This window comes from Chenopodium album, chromosome 23, assembly GCF_948465745.1.
Source record: "Chenopodium album chromosome 23, dcCheAlbu1.1, whole genome shotgun sequence".
Classification (NCBI taxonomy): Eukaryota; Viridiplantae; Streptophyta; class Magnoliopsida; order Caryophyllales; family Amaranthaceae; genus Chenopodium; species Chenopodium album.
In genome coordinates, this window is record NC_137856.1 from 11,817,041 (window position 1) to 11,835,627 (window position 18,587).

At 35.9% G+C, this 18,587-nt stretch overlaps 2 protein-coding genes across 2 annotated transcripts; one reads left to right on the plus strand and one right to left on the minus strand.

Moving 5' to 3' along the window:
* Positions 1–1,430: 1,430 nt before the first annotated feature.
* On the minus strand, positions 1,431–5,750 carry LOC145607038 (uncharacterized). The gene is made up of 3 exons (XM_081662823.1): positions 4,998–5,750; positions 2,062–2,119; positions 1,431–1,903 (listed from the first exon to the last, which is right to left on the minus strand). The coding sequence occupies exons 1-3, from the start codon at positions 5,748–5,750 to the stop codon at positions 1,431–1,433; spliced, it is 1,284 nt and encodes a 427-aa protein (XP_081518949.1).
* Positions 5,751–16,084: 10,334 nt separating this feature from the next.
* On the plus strand, positions 16,085–18,196 carry LOC145608124 (multiple organellar RNA editing factor 3, mitochondrial-like). Its single transcript, XM_081663724.1, has 4 exons — positions 16,085–16,551; positions 16,640–16,737; positions 17,643–17,708; positions 17,817–18,196. Exons 1-4 carry the CDS (start codon positions 16,175–16,177, stop codon positions 18,038–18,040), a joined length of 765 nt encoding a protein of 254 aa, XP_081519850.1. The 5' UTR covers positions 16,085–16,174; the 3' UTR covers positions 18,041–18,196.
* The last annotated feature ends 391 nt before the right edge of the window (positions 18,197–18,587 follow it).

Sequence of the window (18,587 nt, forward strand, 5' to 3'; positions counted from 1 at the left end):
GGATATCTCCTTGTGTGTTCACCTCCACTAGTTTATACTTCTCATGAGTCCTTGTGCCTTATCTGGGATCAAACTAATCACATTTAAACAATATTTTATTGTAACACTTCTTTACTCCAAAATAAACCAATTCAATGATCTCTTGGAGTGTACCATAGTAATCATCGCCTTGAACACTTTTCACACAAATACCATAATTCATATTCGACTTGTTCTTTCCATAATCATATGTGTGAAAATGATAACCGCTAATGCGATATTGCTTGAATTTCCGAACTCTAGTTGAAGGACCAAGTGCCAAGGAATAAATTACATCGTCCTTAATGCCCATGTTCAGTACCTATATAATTGACACAGCCGCAAAGCAATAAGGAGCAGCATATAATATATAACTATGTAAGGTATAAGAAATATTATTAGTCGTGCTACTTACATAATCTTTGAACCAGCTAGGAAATTTATCCTCACATTTAACCGAAACTTCATCCGTAGTTCTGTATCCATATTCTTTTATCATTTGTTCTTCAAAAATGCTGGTTAATATAAATGTAGTTAATGCATGTTAAAATTAATGGATAAAAAAAATACTAAAAAAATAAAATAAAATAAAAAAAAAAGGAAAAGAAGAAGAAGAGGAAGGGGATAAGGGATTACCTTTCATATTCAGAAACCAATTCACAATTATTTAGGACATATCGATTTCGCAACATTATAATCCTTCTCATCAAGATAGCAAGATTTACCAACAGAAGAACTATGTTCGTCACTGTATGAGAAAATCTCAGGAAGTTCTGGGTGTAATTGCTCAGAAATACATGTATCAACCAGTCCTTGATTGTTGGCCTTTGTGTCAACATCTTTCTCAAAATAAAAAGAGCATAAATTTGAAATCTCTTCCATGAGATAAGCATTGCAAATGGAGCCTTCAACCCGAGCTTTATTTCCCACCTTTTTTTTAAAATGATATAAAAACCTAAAAGGTGCCTAGATTATGTTAATATAAGCTTTTATATAAATAAATAAAGATCACATAAAAGACATTATAACAAAAATATGTAAGAATAGGTATGTTAAATTTACCTTTCAAATGGATACATCCATCTATATTGAACCGGCCCTCCAACTTTCGCTCCATAAGGTAAATGAATCGGTAGATGCTCCATTGAGTTGAAAAAACTAGGAGGAAATATTCTCTCTAGCTTGCATAGAATCTCAAATATATTTTTCTCCAAGCACTTCACATCATCAACTCTTAGGGTTGTTGAACAAAGATCTCTAAAAAATTGGCTTAATTCAGTCACAACATTCCATACGTTGCAAGGCAGAAGTTCTTTAAATGCAATCGGAAGCAACCGTTGCATAAAAATGTGAGAATCATGACTTTCATTCCAAACAACTTATATTCCTTCATATCAACGCATCTACTCAAATTAGAAGCATATCCGTCCGGAAACTTCAATTTTCACCCATTCACAAAGAGCTTTTCTCTTCTCTTTCGACAACGCAAAAGGAGCATTCGGCATAACATCCTTAGACTTTCCAGCTCGAGAAGTCACACCTCGAACCTCTAAGTTGCACCGTTTACAAAATTTTTTCAAGTGTTTCCTCGCCTTCAAGTCGTCCTTGGTCTTTCCTTTAACATTCATTAAAGTGTGGAACACGTTATCAAACACATTTTTCTCGATATGCATGACGTCAAGATTGTGACGTAATAACAATTTGCTCCAATAGGGCAGCTCCCAGAAGATGCTCTGCTTTGTCCAGTTTTGCTCTTTGCCATATCCTTCTGGGTGAATTTTCAAATTACCACATGTACACTCATCAGATTTAGGCAAGGATGACAGTCGCTGCCATATTTGTTCTCCAATCAGTTTAGGTGGAGGCAATGAGCTCTCTATCCTATCTGTGTAAAATCCGCTCTTATTTAGCTGATATACAAGATCTTGTGGTAAAATTGCCGATGACAGTCAAACCATGTTTGTTTCCCACCATGAGTAAGTGTGAATGATTTTGTCTTCTCCATACAATATGGACATGCTAATCGATTGGCAGTACTCCAACCTGACAACATGCCATAAACAGGAAAATCACTTATAGTCCAAAGTAATGCAGCTTTCATCTGAAAATTTTGCTTTCAGGACACATCATAAGTTGGCACTCCGACCTCCCATAGCATCTTTGACTCCTCAATAATAGGTTGCAAAAACACATCGAGATTTCCTTTAGGGTTTTTAGGACTAGGAATGAGCAAAGTTAAAAACATGAAAGGTTTTTTCAAACACAACCATGGTGGCAGATTGTAAGGAGTTAGAATAACAAGCCAAGATGAATATTGTTTCCCTGACTTTCCAAAAGGGGAAAACCCATCAGTACAAAGGCCCAATCGAATATTTCTCGGCTCATTGATCGGGGGATTAAGTAGTGTCGTTGGTCTACTAACCCTAATCAAATTAGAAATTTATAAAACCTAAACTACCCTAATACGAGTATAGGGGTAAGTAAAGGGTCGAACCCAAAAGGACTAAGTGTATCAATCTATGCTAATTAGACTACTAGGAAAGCTTGTGAGATAGAGAGAGGTTAAAATAAACACAACTAAGAACAAACAACTAAAACTAGAGAAAGTGGAATCCAATTACATCAATGCATTCAACAAAATCATACAATTAGATGAAAATGACCTTGATTAGGAACGATTAACACATTTAACTCACTCTCACACAATTAAGCATGTTAATAATCCTACTAAACTAATTCACTCTCGTGCAACTAGCCTAGCAAAGGTATGGAAGAATTTAGGGCTCTCAACCAACTCACTCTCGCGCAATTGATTTAAAATACAATTAAGAACATAGAATCAATTAGCTAGAAAGATTCTAATCCATAAAAGCATCATCCATACACAATAATCAAGAAACAATTTCATACTAATCACAATCAATCATTAAATTAATTAACATAACCTTCATCCATTTCCCTAGAACAAAACCTAAGCTAACATGATGAACAAAAACATGGAAAACAAGGTAAAATAATAATAAAAGCAATAATCAAACAACTAAACTAATTAATCTACTCAAATAAACAAATAAATAAGCAAAAACAATAATAAATGAAAGCAATAAAGGTGAGAGAAAGTTAGGAAGGCTCATTGAATAAATGAGAAGAAAAATCCACAAATTGCTTCTTCAAAATCCCAAAAACTCCATGAAAAATCCAACCTTTCTCTCTCAGAGAAAATCCTAATCTAACCCTAAGAGAGAGAAAATAAAGGAACTAAAACTACTCTAATCTAGGGTAAAATAAAATGTTGATTCCAAGTTAAGAGAAAATAACCCCAAAGGGGTATTTATAATACAAGCTAAAAAAATAAAACAAAAGAAATAAAAAGAAAATAAAACTAATTAAAATAAAGAAACTAAAAAAAAATAAAAAGGAAAGAAAACTAAAAATTATCCCCAATTCCCCCCAAAAACCCACGACATTAGACCCACAATCATCCACCATTTTTGGCTGCTCTCATCTCCTCCTCAACTCCAACACACGCATCATCACCATCGATCACCTTCAATCGTGGCCGTCCAAATTCAATAGGAACCCCATTCACGAGCAAGGCACGTGACAATTAAGAAATTCAAGACCCACGAAGGAGCGGCCGCGGCTAGGCATCTCTTCGGCATCTACCGAAACTTGGAGAAGGCTGGAAGGACCCAAAGCCGCGCCCGCGGTGGTCGGGGTTGCTGTTTGCTGCTAATTGTTGGCGAATTGAGGTTCGAAAGTGGTTGCTTGGTGCGAATTGGAGTTGCGGTTCTGTGTTGCGCTACGGCACGGTGAACTGGTGGTAATTGCTGGTGGGAGCAGGGGATTACGAAGTTGGTGTTGTTGATTGTTGTTATTGTTGTTGTTGTTTGTGGTGACGAGGAAAGCAGGGGGTGATTGCGGCTGGGCAGCCTTGCTGTTGTTATTGTAGGCTGGTGTTGGCGAATTGTTGCGGTGGCGTTGGTGGTAGAATTGAGGTGTGGGATTGCGTGGCTGGTGAGAGTGGTGATGTGAGGGATGTTGCGTGGCTGGTTTGCGTGGGTATTGGCTGGCTGTGGTGGAGATTGATGGTGGTTTCGGGTCGGTTTGATTGGTGGTGTTGGTGTTGGTTGCAGCTGCTGTTGCTGTTGCTGTTGTTGATGGTTGTTGATGGTGAGGGAGTTGCTGTTTGTTTGAGGGAGTAGGGGAGTGTTGGGTGCTGGTGTTGTGTTGTGGTGTAGGGTAAGGTGAGGTGTGGTGTACGATAATGTGGCAACAAAAAGGGGCAGCAGCTGTGCTTGTGCCTCGAACCTTGGACCCCGAACGCAAACTTGACTTTGAACATGAAAATCGAGCATCAACCCGAACACACCTACAAACAAAAACCAACACGAGGGTAGAACTACGAGATAAAATAAAATAAAATAAAATAAGAAAATAAAGTAAAATAAAATAAGGTAAATAAAGTAAAATAAAATGAAATGCTAAAACTAAAGAAATAATAAAATTAAATGAAATAAAATAAAATAAAATAAAATAAAATAAAATAAAATAAACTAGAAACTAAAACAAAATAAATAAAAAGAGAGAAGCGGGAAATTATTAACTAAAACTACAAAAATAAACTAAAAACTAATAAAAAAGCAAAAATACTCAAAATAAAGATAAAAGACGAGAATAATAAAATAATAGAAATAAAGGATAAAAAGGGTGAAATTATTGGAAAATAAGCCGGAATACGACTCAATAAACACCCTAAAAGTGACATAAAAGTCACTTATCACTCATAAGAGAAATCTGGAAATTTTTCATCAAAATCTTTCCATGCCTCTCCATCACATGGATGAGACATTACACCCTCGGCTTGATGATTCTTTGCATACCAAGTCATTTGTTGAGCCGTAGATTTTATCCCATAGAGTCTTTGCAATCTTGGAGCAATTGGAAAGTAAATAAGTTCTTTCTTAGGACTTTTTTACCATTTGCTCTTGAAGGTTGAAACGCCCTTCTTTGCATATGCGACACTCTTCAAGATCTTTGTTTTCTTTCCAGAATAGCATACATCCATTTGGACAACAATAAATCTTAAGATGTGGAAGTTCAAGTCCATCGAGCAATTTTCGAGTCTTATAGAAATTGTCAGTCATCTTATTTTCTCCTAGAAACATATCTTTCATTAAGGATGTGACACTATCAATTGCTCTATGAGGTACGTTATATTCACACTTAATATTTGTTACTCTTGCAGCAACTGATAACAAAGACAAAGTAGAGCCCTCATACAAAGGTTTCTCGGCTGCAGATAACATATCAAAGAACTTCTTTTGCTCCGGAACCGGATCCTCCTCCACAACATTATCCATAACATATTGAGGTATGAATGCATCAATTACCATATCCCTATAGGGGTTAGACACATCTTGTGTAGAGGTTGACTCTCCACTTAGAGATTCATTTGAAATGTAGTCTTCCCCATGGCAGGTCCATTGGTAATAATCTGGTTGAAAACCGTTCTTATAAAGATGGTGTTTGATCGTGTCTACATTTCTGTATGGAATAGTTTCACACTTCGAACAAGAACATTTCATCAACCCGTCAATCAAAACATTTTCTTGCTCGCTAACAAATACAAGGAATTCATCAACTTTATTAGCAAAGTTTGAGCAAAGAAACTTTCCATCAAGCCTCTTATACATCCACTCTCTATTTGAGCACATATTGCTGCAAATCATGTATCTTAGTTTTTTCCAATGATTTGATTAAAAAAAATCAAAATTAAACTTGCAGATGAAAATCAATTATTCATGACTTTGGAAACAAATAAACAAAATTGGGCAAATGTATACATAAATTCAAGTATTTGATAATTTAAAAGTAGTTAACTTCATTTATACCAAAACACAATGATTAAATGTTAACGCATGATTCAATGTATCATACTAGCAAATAAATTATATCATACAAACTCAATTTCTCAATATCTAGAATTCTATACCCAAGCTAAACATGGGCACGGGCCGTGCCGGCACGCAGGCGGCACGGGCCCGGCACGACTCCGGCACGGCACGGCACGGCGGCCCACCTGTGGGCCGTGGGCCGTGCCGTGAACAAAAATGCTGGTTCTGGCACGGGCACGGCACGTGGCACGGCGGGTGGCACGGTGGCCGGCACGTGGGCCGGCACGCTGGCACGACCCGCCGGCACGGCACGCTGGCACGACCCGCCGGCACGGCACGTGGCACGGCCAGGCACGGCCCGGCACGAAGCCGGGCACGGCCCGTGCCTTATGGCCGTTGGAAAAGTAGCCGTTTATGGCCGTTTTCCAACAGCTATAAACGGCTACTTTTCCACCCAATTTCCCACCCAAATCCCCTATAAATACCTCATATTTTCCTCCAAAATTTTCACAATTCATCAACTCATCTCTTCTCTCTTATTCTCTAATTTTCTTACTCCCAAATTCTCAATTCTCAAATTCCTACAAATCATACAATCTTCCTCTCTTTTGTGAAAAGAAAAAAAAATTCCTACTCTCTTATAAATTTTACATTTTTACTATTATTACTTTTATTAGTCTACTACCAAAAAAAAAAAAAAAAAAAAAAAAAAAAAAAAAAAAAAAAAAAATTGTTATATTTACATTCGGGAAATTAAAAATTCGGGAAATTATAAGTTCGAGAAATTATAAATTTGGGAAAGCATTGAAGCGTCATTGTAAGATCTAACTCAACTTTATTTTAATTTGTTATTTGGATTGTTATTGTTATTATTATTGTTATTATTATTATTATTATTATTATTATTATTATTATTATTATTATTATTATTATTATTATTATTATTATTGTATTCTTGGAACTACTTAATTATATAAAAACTACTTTCCATTTTAATTGTGGGTTATTTGGATTGTTGAAATCTGTCTAAGGCGGGATTTGGGCTCTGGACAACGTCGCTCCTAACCTCTCCTACCTGGGATCTCATTGATCCAAGTAATCTACTATTATTATAATTATTTTTGAAAATTTAATTTATATAAAAACTACTTACTAATTAATTCTCATTGATCTCATTGTTGTTAATTGTTACTTTGTTATTGTTAGTTGTGTTATTATTATTAATTAATCATGGCATCAAACCAGAACGTTTCCTCCTCCTCTAGAAAAGCCAAGTCAAAACGTAGGGAATCACCAAACCCAAACACTTCAATGTCTATGCCCCCCCCCCCTAACATGCCCTTTCCCTCTTCTAACATGCCCTTTCCAAACACTTCCACCCCTTTCTTTCATCCCCAAAACACGGGAGGGCAAGAACAAATGGATGATATGGCTCCTTGGACCCAATTTCAACAAACCCAATTTCAACAATATGAATTTCCTTTTCCTCCTCCTCCTCCTTCCCAAGGTAGCCAAACACAAGCCTCCGGGTCGAGTGAACCATCCACCCACATTCCCAACTCCCAAAATCCTAACATATTAGAGTGGTGTACCGAAGAGGATTTTGCTCAAACCAAAATCCACCCACATTCCCAACACCCAAAATCCTAACAAGCTGCTAACTTGATGTCTAAGTATTCAGGTACAGAATCATCATCATCTAGGAGAACACAAAGCGATGTTTCGGAGTTGCAAATGTACTTAAGTTACGACTTCATGAAAGGCATGGACGATGAAGAGAAGTTTGGCCTCGACATCCTCGATTGGTGGAAATCACAAGCCGTGAAACATCCAATTTTGTCGGCAATGGCTCGTGATATTTTTGCTATCCAAGTCTCCTCCGTTGCTTCCGAAAGAGCTTTTAGTGCGTCGAGAAGAGTTCTAGACGATAGAAGAACAAGACTAAAACCCGAAACACTTGAAATGTGTGTTTGCTTCAAGGATTGGTTGGATGCCGAAACTCGTTCTCAATATCGTACTTATGCACAAAACGACGACGATGAAGGAACGTCGACTTCTTTTAGTTCTCATACTTCTCAATCCACTCAATTGGCGGATGAACTTGAACCTCTAGGAGACGAAGACGAAGATGAAGACAAAGGCGAAGACGAAGGCGAAGACGAAGACGACCAATAATAATTACATGATTACATATTTACATTATACTCTATTGTATTCTTTTTGTATTATCGAACTTTGTATTCCGTATAATAAATGAAGTTATTCAATATTCATACCCTATTGTACGATTTTTAATTATCATTACTTATTTTGTAATTTTGTATTATTGAATTATCGTACATTCGTACCGGCTACCGTCATATAATAAAATAAGTTATTCTTCAATTTTTTGTGTTTTCGGATTATCGCACTCGTATTTTTTTTTTTTTATATGCATTGTTGTTTTTAATTCGTTTTTTTTTTATCATTTATTTTTTTTTTTAAAAAAAAAAAAGGAGGGTGGCACGGTTTGGCCCGCGGCCCGGCATGGCACGGCCCGCTAAGCACGTGGGCCGTGCCGTGCCGTGGACTGGGGTGTGCCAATTTCAGGCACGGCACGGCACGCCGCGGAGCCGGCACGGCACGGCCCCCACCCCGGCACGGCCAGGCACGGCCCGCGGCGGCACGGGCACGGCCCGTGCCCATGTTTAACCCAGGCTAAGCATTAAAATGACTATACATGTGATCTTATATACGATGACTACTTGGTACTCCCTTTGATCCTTTTGTTCTTACCTCTTGACATCTTTTTGTGAGAAAAACAAAGTCAAAAGTGGCAAAAACAAGAAGAGGACTTCACATATACGGATACTATAATTTAGCAACAAGTTATAATTTTTTAGTAAACTTTAAAGGGTAAGCTGTAAGTCAGACTAACTTAATAGTATGTCTGTAGCATATATACTCAGTAATGCAATGCAAGATCCTACATTTATATATAGGAATAGTATGAACAAATCTAGTAATGTTATACAAGTGCATATATATTGTAGCAATACAGTGATGCCAACTGTTAAGAGTGTAGTGTTAAGAAGAGCATATACATATATATATATATATATATATATATATATATATATATATATATATATATATATATATATATATATATATATATATATATATATATATATATATATATATATATATATATATATATATATAGGGAAAGGCTCTCGTAAGAATTTTTCTTATGTGAGAATTTTTCATATGTGAGAACACTCTTTATGTTCTAAATTTTAACTCATATGTTCTAAATTTTAAATCTGATGTTCTAAACTTTTTCTTAGGTGTTCTAAATTAAATTAAATTTTCTAATTTAGTACTCTCATGTTCTAAACCATAAATTAGTTAAGTTTGATGTCATAAATTTTAAATAACTTGTTCCAAAATTTTAACTTATATGTTCTAAATTTTAAAACGTGTGTTCTAAGAATTTTTAAGTATATGTTCCAGATTTCAAAGCATATGTTCTATTTTTTTACTCGTATGTTCTAAAGACTTTACTCACACTTTCTATATTCTATATTAGTTTGTTCTAAATTTTATTCACATGTTTATAATCTTAAATCAGATGTTCTAAATTTTTATTCACATGTTCATAATCTTAAATCAGATGTTCTAAATTTTACTAGTATGTTTAAAATTTCATAAAGCAAATTTTATAAATTTTTAATCACTTGTTCTAATTCTTAAATCAGATGTTCTAAACTTATTACTCACACAAATGTTCTAAATTATTACTCATATGTTCAAAATGTTAATTTGAGTCACATGTTCTAAATTTTAAATCAGTTCTCATATAAGTATGAATTCTCACATATATATATATATATATATATATATATATATATATATATATATATATATATATATATATATATATATATATATATATATATATATATATATATATATAGACAATCAAATGCTCATAACATGAAATATTTTTCTTTGTCAACCACTTTCATATAATGTTAGTATAATATAGAGTGGTACCTTTTAGATAACGGCCAAAATGAAAGCAAATTCCCAAGTGTTACCAACAATCCTTGCGTCTACAATGCACCACCAACAGACTAAAGCTAGCAACTATCACACTTTCAACAACACCGGTGTCACCCCTACATCAGTCACCTATACCACACACGCATCAACCAATTAGATTATTAAATTCTCATAAATAAAGAATGGGATAATTTAAAGTAGCCAAATCAAAGATATTACTCTAACTTACAAAATTAAACAATAATACTATAATAATAATATAAATAAAAAAATAAAAAAAATAAAAAAAAAAAACAAAGTGCAATCTCTTCGAAATAAAAAATACATAGTATATGAAAAGGGATATGGGAATTGAATTAATTAAAACATGCCAAGTAATGTTAAAGCTGAAATCCCAAAAATATGATAACCCATAGCAGAACCTTCCAAATTTAGTACTACAAACTTAGACCCAACATTTCCTCTGTAGGAAGTTGGAACGCAGGGAAGGAATTCCAAAAAATAACATCACTAATTTAACAATTCCAGCTCACATCAAGTTGATCCAAGCTATCAAAATACCTATCTACCAATTCCCTACCTATTGCATTAAGAGAACAAAAATAAACACAATAACCTATATTTTTTTAAAAACACTTAATAATAGTAGAATTTTGGGCTAACTATGCTACAAAACTGAAATTAACCTAGAAAATTGAAGAATTTCATGTCAAATTATAGACAAGAACTAAGAGGAGATAAAACTTACCAATTCTAGGGTTTTGTGTTGGATTTAGGCAGACAACTATGTATATACTTTAACAACCCTTTGAAGACAGCTACAACTACCCACCGTTAACAGAGGGTGGCGGCAATTCCCAAGAACAATGGTTTTTCACATACTTGAATTGGGTTTTGGCAAAACAAAATTCTTAGAAAGCCTAGAGTTTACAAACTAAAAGAGGACAGAGAGAGTGAAATTTTTTGGGCATAAGCTTTTTAATGTTCAACTTTTTTCAGGTTAATTGGGTAAAATTTTGGGGACCCGCCAATATTTTCGTTTAGTCCGCCAAAATGAAAAATGGCGACAAATTTGGGTTATGACTTTTTAATATTCAACTTTTTCTTAGATTGTGTATTACAGTTATATAGCTTTATGAAATGTGTTTCCAGAACTTAGCGACCAAAATTTTTTTATATACGTTGCCAAGAAATTTAGCAACCAATAATAAAAGGCAGATTTTAGCCTTATAAGCTCGGCAACCAATAAATTTTTCTTCATCTCCATTTAGCTACGAAATAAAATACGGTTGCCATATTCAGTTGCTAAATCTTCGGTTTTTTGTAGTGTGCCCCCCCTGCATTGTTAACAGAACAAGGGGTAAGTGGCACCCCATTTTCGGTTGGCTCAGTGTTGTTTCCTCCCACCACAGACTCCACTCCTACCCTACCACCTTCCTTCTCATCAAATTGCATTGCAATGACCCTTACTTGTTCCATCAAGACACCACTCAACTCTACGGACATACTGGCTCTAAGTAGAATCGGTTCCAAGGCAACCATTGCCTTATCATACCGCTGCACCTCTTCTGTCTTAGAGGGATCATGGTACGCAACCTTCACCATTGTATGTTTCCGAGTAATATCTTTACGCCACCTATCCAGAACAAGTGATTTCGGCACCTCTTTCACAGAATGCAGATCCAACACCTTGATAATGTGGCTACAAGGAATCCCGTGGCATTCAAAGTGTTTGCAATCACACACTGGAAACGACGTTTCCAAACAGAATCTCACCACCACATACCTTTTCCTATCTTGCACGGTGTAGGGAATATTTCAAGCACTATAACCCCAAGCTTGAACCCCACTGTGATCATACACTTAAGTTTGGTGGCGTCCAAAGGGAAGGAAAAGAGAGCAAAAGAGTCGCCAACAAGTTTTAGGAACTTGTAAACCAATCACGAGGTGAAGGTTACACCCCTTAACGATCCATGAGATCATAAGGTCTTGAACCAAATAGGATTCGGGGATGAGGGTACGAATCCAATCTACAAAAGAAAGGACCCGCCCTATAAAATAGGCCTCTACTTTATTCTACTCGTATTCATGCGCGCTTTTCGACTAACATGCAAACATTATGTTAATCCTAAACCTGTTTAATCTATGTTGGTTGAATATTAATGCACATATAATACTATTATTGGCGATCGCTTGAATTAAAATCACATTAGCCTAAATCAAATTATTAATTATCTTATTAGGCGTGATTTCAAATACAAATTCCCTTTAAACCTGCATAAAAGGCGTGATCAAGCAATAATAATAATATATAATATCAAGCAACATAATAATCATAATCAAAATCATGTTAATAATAAAGCTTAAAAATAATAGCAAGATCCTAGGCATGTAACTAACAAGATTAATAACAAATCCTAGCATGTCACTAAACAATAAAGATCAAAGCTTTAAACCTAACATGGTACTAACATGATATTAGAAATAATAAGAGGCACCCTAAACATGATACTAGAAAGCATTAAAAACATCCTAACATGATACTAGGAATTAATCAAATCTAAGCATGCTTTCTACAAGAATAAAGCAATGAGATTACATACTTTTAAGCCTCGTATCTCTTTCTAATAACAAAATACACGAGTTAGTAAACTTCAATGAAAATAATAAATCAAAGAATTAAATTAAAGAATTAAAATAAAGAGTTAAAAAGTTTAGACTAGATTTGGGACCAAACCCTCAGAAAATATTAAACCTTGCACGTCTAGGGCAAAGGCAACTTCGAACTTGGCTAGATGTTTCAAGATCTTGTGAATGCGATATTGTGTTTGCAAAAGGGATGGTTTAAAAAGAGAGAGAGAGAAAGAGAAAGAAAGAATTAAGTAATTCTTGATGAGAGTTGATGAAAGAATTGATTGTTGATGAGAATTGATGATTGTGAATGATTAAAAACGGAGGTTCGGGACCCTATTTAAAAAGAAAATAGTCCGGAAAAGCATAGAATTTGATAAGGAATAAAACTACACGTTGTCGCCAGAAATACACACTGTCGCGAGGCGACAAGGCTGTCGCTTGGCGACAGTCTGACTTGCACGCGCTTTCCACGCGGAATCCGATCTTTAACCAAATTGATCTACGGAATCCGTACAGAAGATAAAACGTATCTTTTAAAAATAATAATATAATAATAATATTTCATTCCAAATAAAAATTCATCTTAAAATAATTATTAATCCTAATAACATTAGAATTTAAAAGAACCTTCTAGAAACTTCTAGAAAGTTATAATTAATCCTAATAATTTTAGGAATAATAATTAACATTGGGCCCTCCTCTAGATCATTGGGCCGTATGTAAATAATGAACTGGGCCCAGTTTAGTATTTTGGCCATAATTTCCTCAATATTCATCGGAATTGGGCTTATAATATATCGCTAGAAAGGTCTTTTCGAGCCCCATCCAATTACACTATTATTGGACTCTTATTATGGACCAAACTAAACTGGATTGACTATTTTTAATAAATAGAGTTGTTTTCAAAAACAGAAAGAAGAGAATTTTAAATAAGACTAAACCGCAACACTTGACTTTTCCACACTTTCACCTCATTCGATTATGGTTCGACGTTAAAGGCATTCATCACTGGGTTTGGTTTTGGGGAGACAAAAATGGGTGTCTACACACGGGAACCTCTTTCTTTTTGAAATTTGACCAAATCCATACTCGGTCATCAATCACATGTTCAACAACACCATCTGAGATGTCCCTCCTAGATAGAGTGGCAAATACATCAGCCTCTGACATTGAATCTGCACTTCCTTAAACTTTGTGTCCGTGTACAATTTTTGGAACGCACGCTCCACAACTAACTCAGTTATTAAAGGGCGTACGTATCGTCTGCTGTTCGCATCAGCCGCCTGCTCATCCGTCGCCCTACTCTCGACAGCCTTGCAAAATCTAGGGCAAACTGGTAAAGCCGCGTGCTCCTCTTCACATAATTATCAAAAAGCTGTTAATGCTTTCCACTCTCTGCGTTGTTTGCATACCAGCCCAAAAAACATGTTTTAGATATGCCGGGATCCACATCTCCCGCTCGTTATACAAACCTAATAACAACATACATTAAAGTGTAAAAATATATAAAATAACATAAGCTATAATTCAAAACATTGAAATCACATACAAAAGTAACCTTCTAGCCAAGTGTAACTCTCTCCTTTTTCGGGCATATTGTATCTCTCCATGACAACCGACCAAGACGCCTCAAACTCCGCCGGTGTCAAGCTATTGTAGATAACATTTTAAAGCTCCTCCGCTATTTCTTTATATTTGGACAACCCTCCAAGCTTGACTCCAAATTTTTGCGTGATATGCCACATGCACCACCTATGATAAGTACTCGGCATCGGAAACACATCACTAATTGCCTTTCTCATCGCTGGATCTTGGTCAGTCATTATGGCATAGGCGGGGTTTCCCCCCCATACAAGCCAACCAGGTCCTGAACAACCAAACAAACGTCTCAGCATCCTCGTGAGACACCAACGCACATCCTAATAGCACGATTTGACCGTGATGGTTTACACCTACGAAAATAGAGAAGGGCATGTGATACTTATTGGTCATGTACGTTGAGTCAAAACAAACCACATCCCCAAAATCTTGATACGCAACTCTGTTACGAGCATCCACCCACATCACATCCTTCAGCCTTCCTATCTCATCAACGCGATAGGTATGGTAGAAATTCTGGTTATCTTCGGTCATTTTATGGAAATACTCAAGCATAGCCATCGCATCTCCGTCTTTCAACTTGAGCCGGGTCTTCCTATTCACAATATTGTACATGTCTTTTTTGGAGAACCCCACATTCTCATATCCATTCCTTTGGTGTGCCATGTTGTTGTAAATAACAGGAATAGAGGATCCGGCCCCATAATCGTTATCAATTATCTTCTCCGCTGCCTTGTTTATTCTGCCCTTTTTGTACATTGAAATGTGGTTTGAGTCTTTGGGTTCCACGGTGTGGTTATGACTATTATTTACATTAACCACCCTCCATTCACCACACTCTGTCACTAACGCATACAACACAACAGGACACTCACACTTCTTAGACTTCCTTTTCATCAAAGGGTCGTGACTCACAGCCACCCTCTTGCCATTTACTACACTCTTATACTTTGTTATCCCATAGGCCTCACACCTAAACACATAATTGCTGACCTTTTTTTATGATGACCCATCCTTTTTAGGCTTCCTCCCACCAACACACACCACACCAAATCCTTCCAGTTTCCCGTACTCCTTGTAGTAACTATGCAGTCCTTCCCAAGTGGAAAAAACCGTTCCAACTGCAGGTGCATCCACTTTACCAGGACAGCCACCATCATCCTCATCCCCAATATTTTTCCCTAACTGAGTGCCCCTAGTAATGATACATTCATCCTCTAACTGAGTGCCACCAGTAATGATACATTCATCCTCTTCACCACCTTCAATAATGTCAGTGAAACCACTGATCATACATTCATCCTCATCACTATCTCTAACCACCTCGTCACCCTCCTCTTCCTCTTCACCCTCAACATCATGTTCATCCAACTCGTCATCATCAAAACAACAATCAACATCATTTTCCAAATTTAATTTATCGACCAAATCAATGTTCTGCAGACATTACATTTACAAGTACCTAATTCAAACTTTTTCACAACAAACATTTACCTTGTAAAACAATACCAACATAACATAACAATATACCATATCATTTGTAATACAATGAATCTACCAAAAAACAACAACAATATACCAACAATAAATCCATACTGGAGCAACCGGTAACCAACTTCCAGACTTTCAGTCGGATATAATCCAGAAAGAATTTCAACCAACATTTATAAAATGAAAGCAATTACATGGATCTTAACAATCTGCACTCAATTCTTAACACATACACATAACTCTTTATTCCTCGGTGTATGAAAAAATGGAACTCCGTTTCCCGTTTTTCTCACGTGACCCCTTTTCCGTTTCCATCATTTTCCTTTATTTTTCATTAACAGGCGAAATTCCTTTTATACCCCCGGCTAGAGACATATTTGCATCTAGTTGCTAGATGCTGAGAAGCGGCCTCTCCTCAAGAAACAAATTAACAAAAGTCCAGAAAATCTCAGAGCAAGCAAGCAAACTACACAGAAACCTGCTTAAATATGGCGTATTCAACTGCTCGTCGAACCCTTACAACTCTCCTTACTCGAACATATTTGCGCAACTCTTCATCACCTTCTTCAATTCTATCTCCCAAAACTCGATCCTCCCTCTCCTTCCTTCAAACCCATTTTCAACCCTTAATTTCTCCCAATTCAGCTCCGATTCAAATTCGGCCCAAATCAACCGGGTCGGGTTACTCACCACTCAATGACCCGTCTCCAAATTGGACCAATCGTCCCCCTAAAGAAACCATCTTATTGGACGGTTGCGATTATGAACATTGGTTGATTGTAATGGAGTTTCCTACTGATCCTAAACCTTCTAATGATGAAATGATTGACTCTTATGTTAAAACCCTAGCTCAAATTGTTGGCAGGTTGGTTAATTTTTCTGGGTTTTTGGTTTAATTGCTGTTTTTGATGGTTTTGATTAATGGGTGTTTTTGTTCTTTTGGTTTGGGGCAGTGAGGAGGAGGCAAGGAAAAAGATTTACTCTGTTTCGACTACGACGTATACTGGGTTTGGTGCTTTGATTTCTGAAGAGCTATCTTACAAGGTTAAAGGTAATCGAATTCGGGTTTTGGGGGTTTAGGGTTTAAGCTATATAAATTTCATGTGTTGATTGAATATGTCTAATTTTGCAAGGCAATGTCTCATAATAGATATGTTTATGATTAGACAATTGTAAAGTACATTTCATGATTTCTAATTTTCTATGATGTAATCTCTCAATTGTATAGCAAGCTTTCAGCTTTGTATTATGTTAATCTCTGATGTTGATTAGATCTGCTTAGTTTTGAAAGGCAATGTCTTAAATTACAGTTTATAATTAGATAATTGTACAAAATTTAGTTTTATATGATTGCAAATTTACGGGGTAGAATTCCCGTAGCATGTATAATATATTTCATGATTTCTATGATATGATTTCTTAATCGGATAACAAGCTTTTTTATTCTGTATCCTGTAATTCGTTACGTTATACCAGATGGCTGTTAGGTTGTGAGATTTTGAAACCTCTTTGCATACACAGCATTTAACAACAGCAATTTGAAAATGAATGATATGACTTTGTTCAGAAGTTTGGTAGTAGTTTTGTTTCTTCAGTCTTAGTAACGAAAGAGATCAAGATATGAGCTGCCAGTTCCTGGATGTGCTTATGAAAGAGCCTCGGTGGTTTCAATGTTGTCTTTGGTGTCTTTCTTTGACAAATCAGAGGAAATTTCCTAATTGTGTTTTTGTTTTGTAAAATTCTTTCTTGCTCGGATTGGGTCGTGAGTAAGCTAAATTGCTTTTATGTTTTATCTATGAGTTCTACATTCCTAATAAGTAGTTTGCCAGCGGTATCTTGATCGGAGTTTGGTTGCTCTCATCTGTCATACCCACTGCAATTATTTTCACTATATGTTATAGTTAGTGTGTTAATTGGGTCAAGTAATCAACATTTGGTTTGTTCTTTTTGTGACAGCCCTACCTGGTGTCCTTTGGGTCTTGCCTGATTCTTATCTTGACGTGCCAAATAAAGATTATGGAGGTGGGTAGTAAATGCAAGAGATGATCTCACAAAACATTCTTCTGTCGCAATTTTTTTCATTTCATTATAGTTGTTTATAGCTGAAGAGTGTTTGTCTTTGATCTGTAGGGGATCTTTTTATTGATGGGAAGGTTATCCGAAGGCCACAATATGATTATAGTGAGAGGCAGCAGAATAGTAGACTTAGGTCTCGTTCAAGGTATGATAGGCGCCGTGAAAAAGTGCAGAATGTGGGTAGAGCACCAATACAGACACAACAACAAAGTTGGACACCAGACAACACGCAGACAATGCAGCAGCCAATATCGACAAATGTCCCGGATACAAGTTAAAGTCATGGCTTCATGGAGAAAAATCAGAAAATCCTGGCCTGAATTATTAGAAAGTATATTAAATCACCATAGGGACTATTTGATCTTTTCAAGTGGTATGTTTTTCGTTTAGCCCATTTTAATACATAAGTTTGAACTAGGATTTTTTATTATAAATTTTCTGTGTGATCCAAACACTAACCGAGTAACCCCTATAATACTGTCTAAATAACCCTTAGAGCACTAATGAAGTAACCCCTAATGGCTGGCCACACTGGCTACCACATATAAAAATTAATATTGATCACAATGAATTCATAATAATTAACTAACCAGGATTAATCTCTTCAAGAATATCGACAATTTCCATCACGTTAAATGCAAAAAATCAATGGAAAAAATTATTGGAAAAAAAATCCAAGAACTGAGGAGAGAGAAAATAAGAATTTGAAAAAAAAAAAAATCGAGAAAGAAATAAAAAGAAATCAGATTATAAAAAAAAGAAAGAGAGATTCTTTAAAGAAGGAAACAAAATATTAACAAAGAAGAAGAAGTAAATGGCAGGAAA

Excerpts from the sequence above, each read along its gene's own strand:
- LOC145607038 (XM_081662823.1), bottom strand. The coding sequence starts at position 5,750 with ATGATTTGCAGCAATATGTGCTCAAATAGAGAGTGGATGTATAAGAGG. Across the intron at positions 2,120-4,997 it reads TCAACCTTCAAGAGCAAATG|ATGAAAGCTGCATTACTTTG; the intron begins GTAAAAAAGTCC and ends CAAAATTTTCAG. Across the intron at positions 1,904-2,061 it reads TGTTTATGGCATGTTGTCAG|ATAGGATAGAGAGCTCATTG; the intron begins GTTGGAGTACTG and ends GATTTTACACAG.
- LOC145608124 (XM_081663724.1), top strand. The coding sequence starts at position 16,175 with ATGGCGTATTCAACTGCTCGTCGAACCCTTACAACTCTCCTTACTCGA. Across the intron at positions 16,552-16,639 it reads CTAGCTCAAATTGTTGGCAG|TGAGGAGGAGGCAAGGAAAA; the intron begins GTTGGTTAATTT and ends GGTTTGGGGCAG. Across the intron at positions 17,709-17,816 it reads GCCAAATAAAGATTATGGAG|GGGATCTTTTTATTGATGGG; the intron begins GTGGGTAGTAAA and ends TTTGATCTGTAG.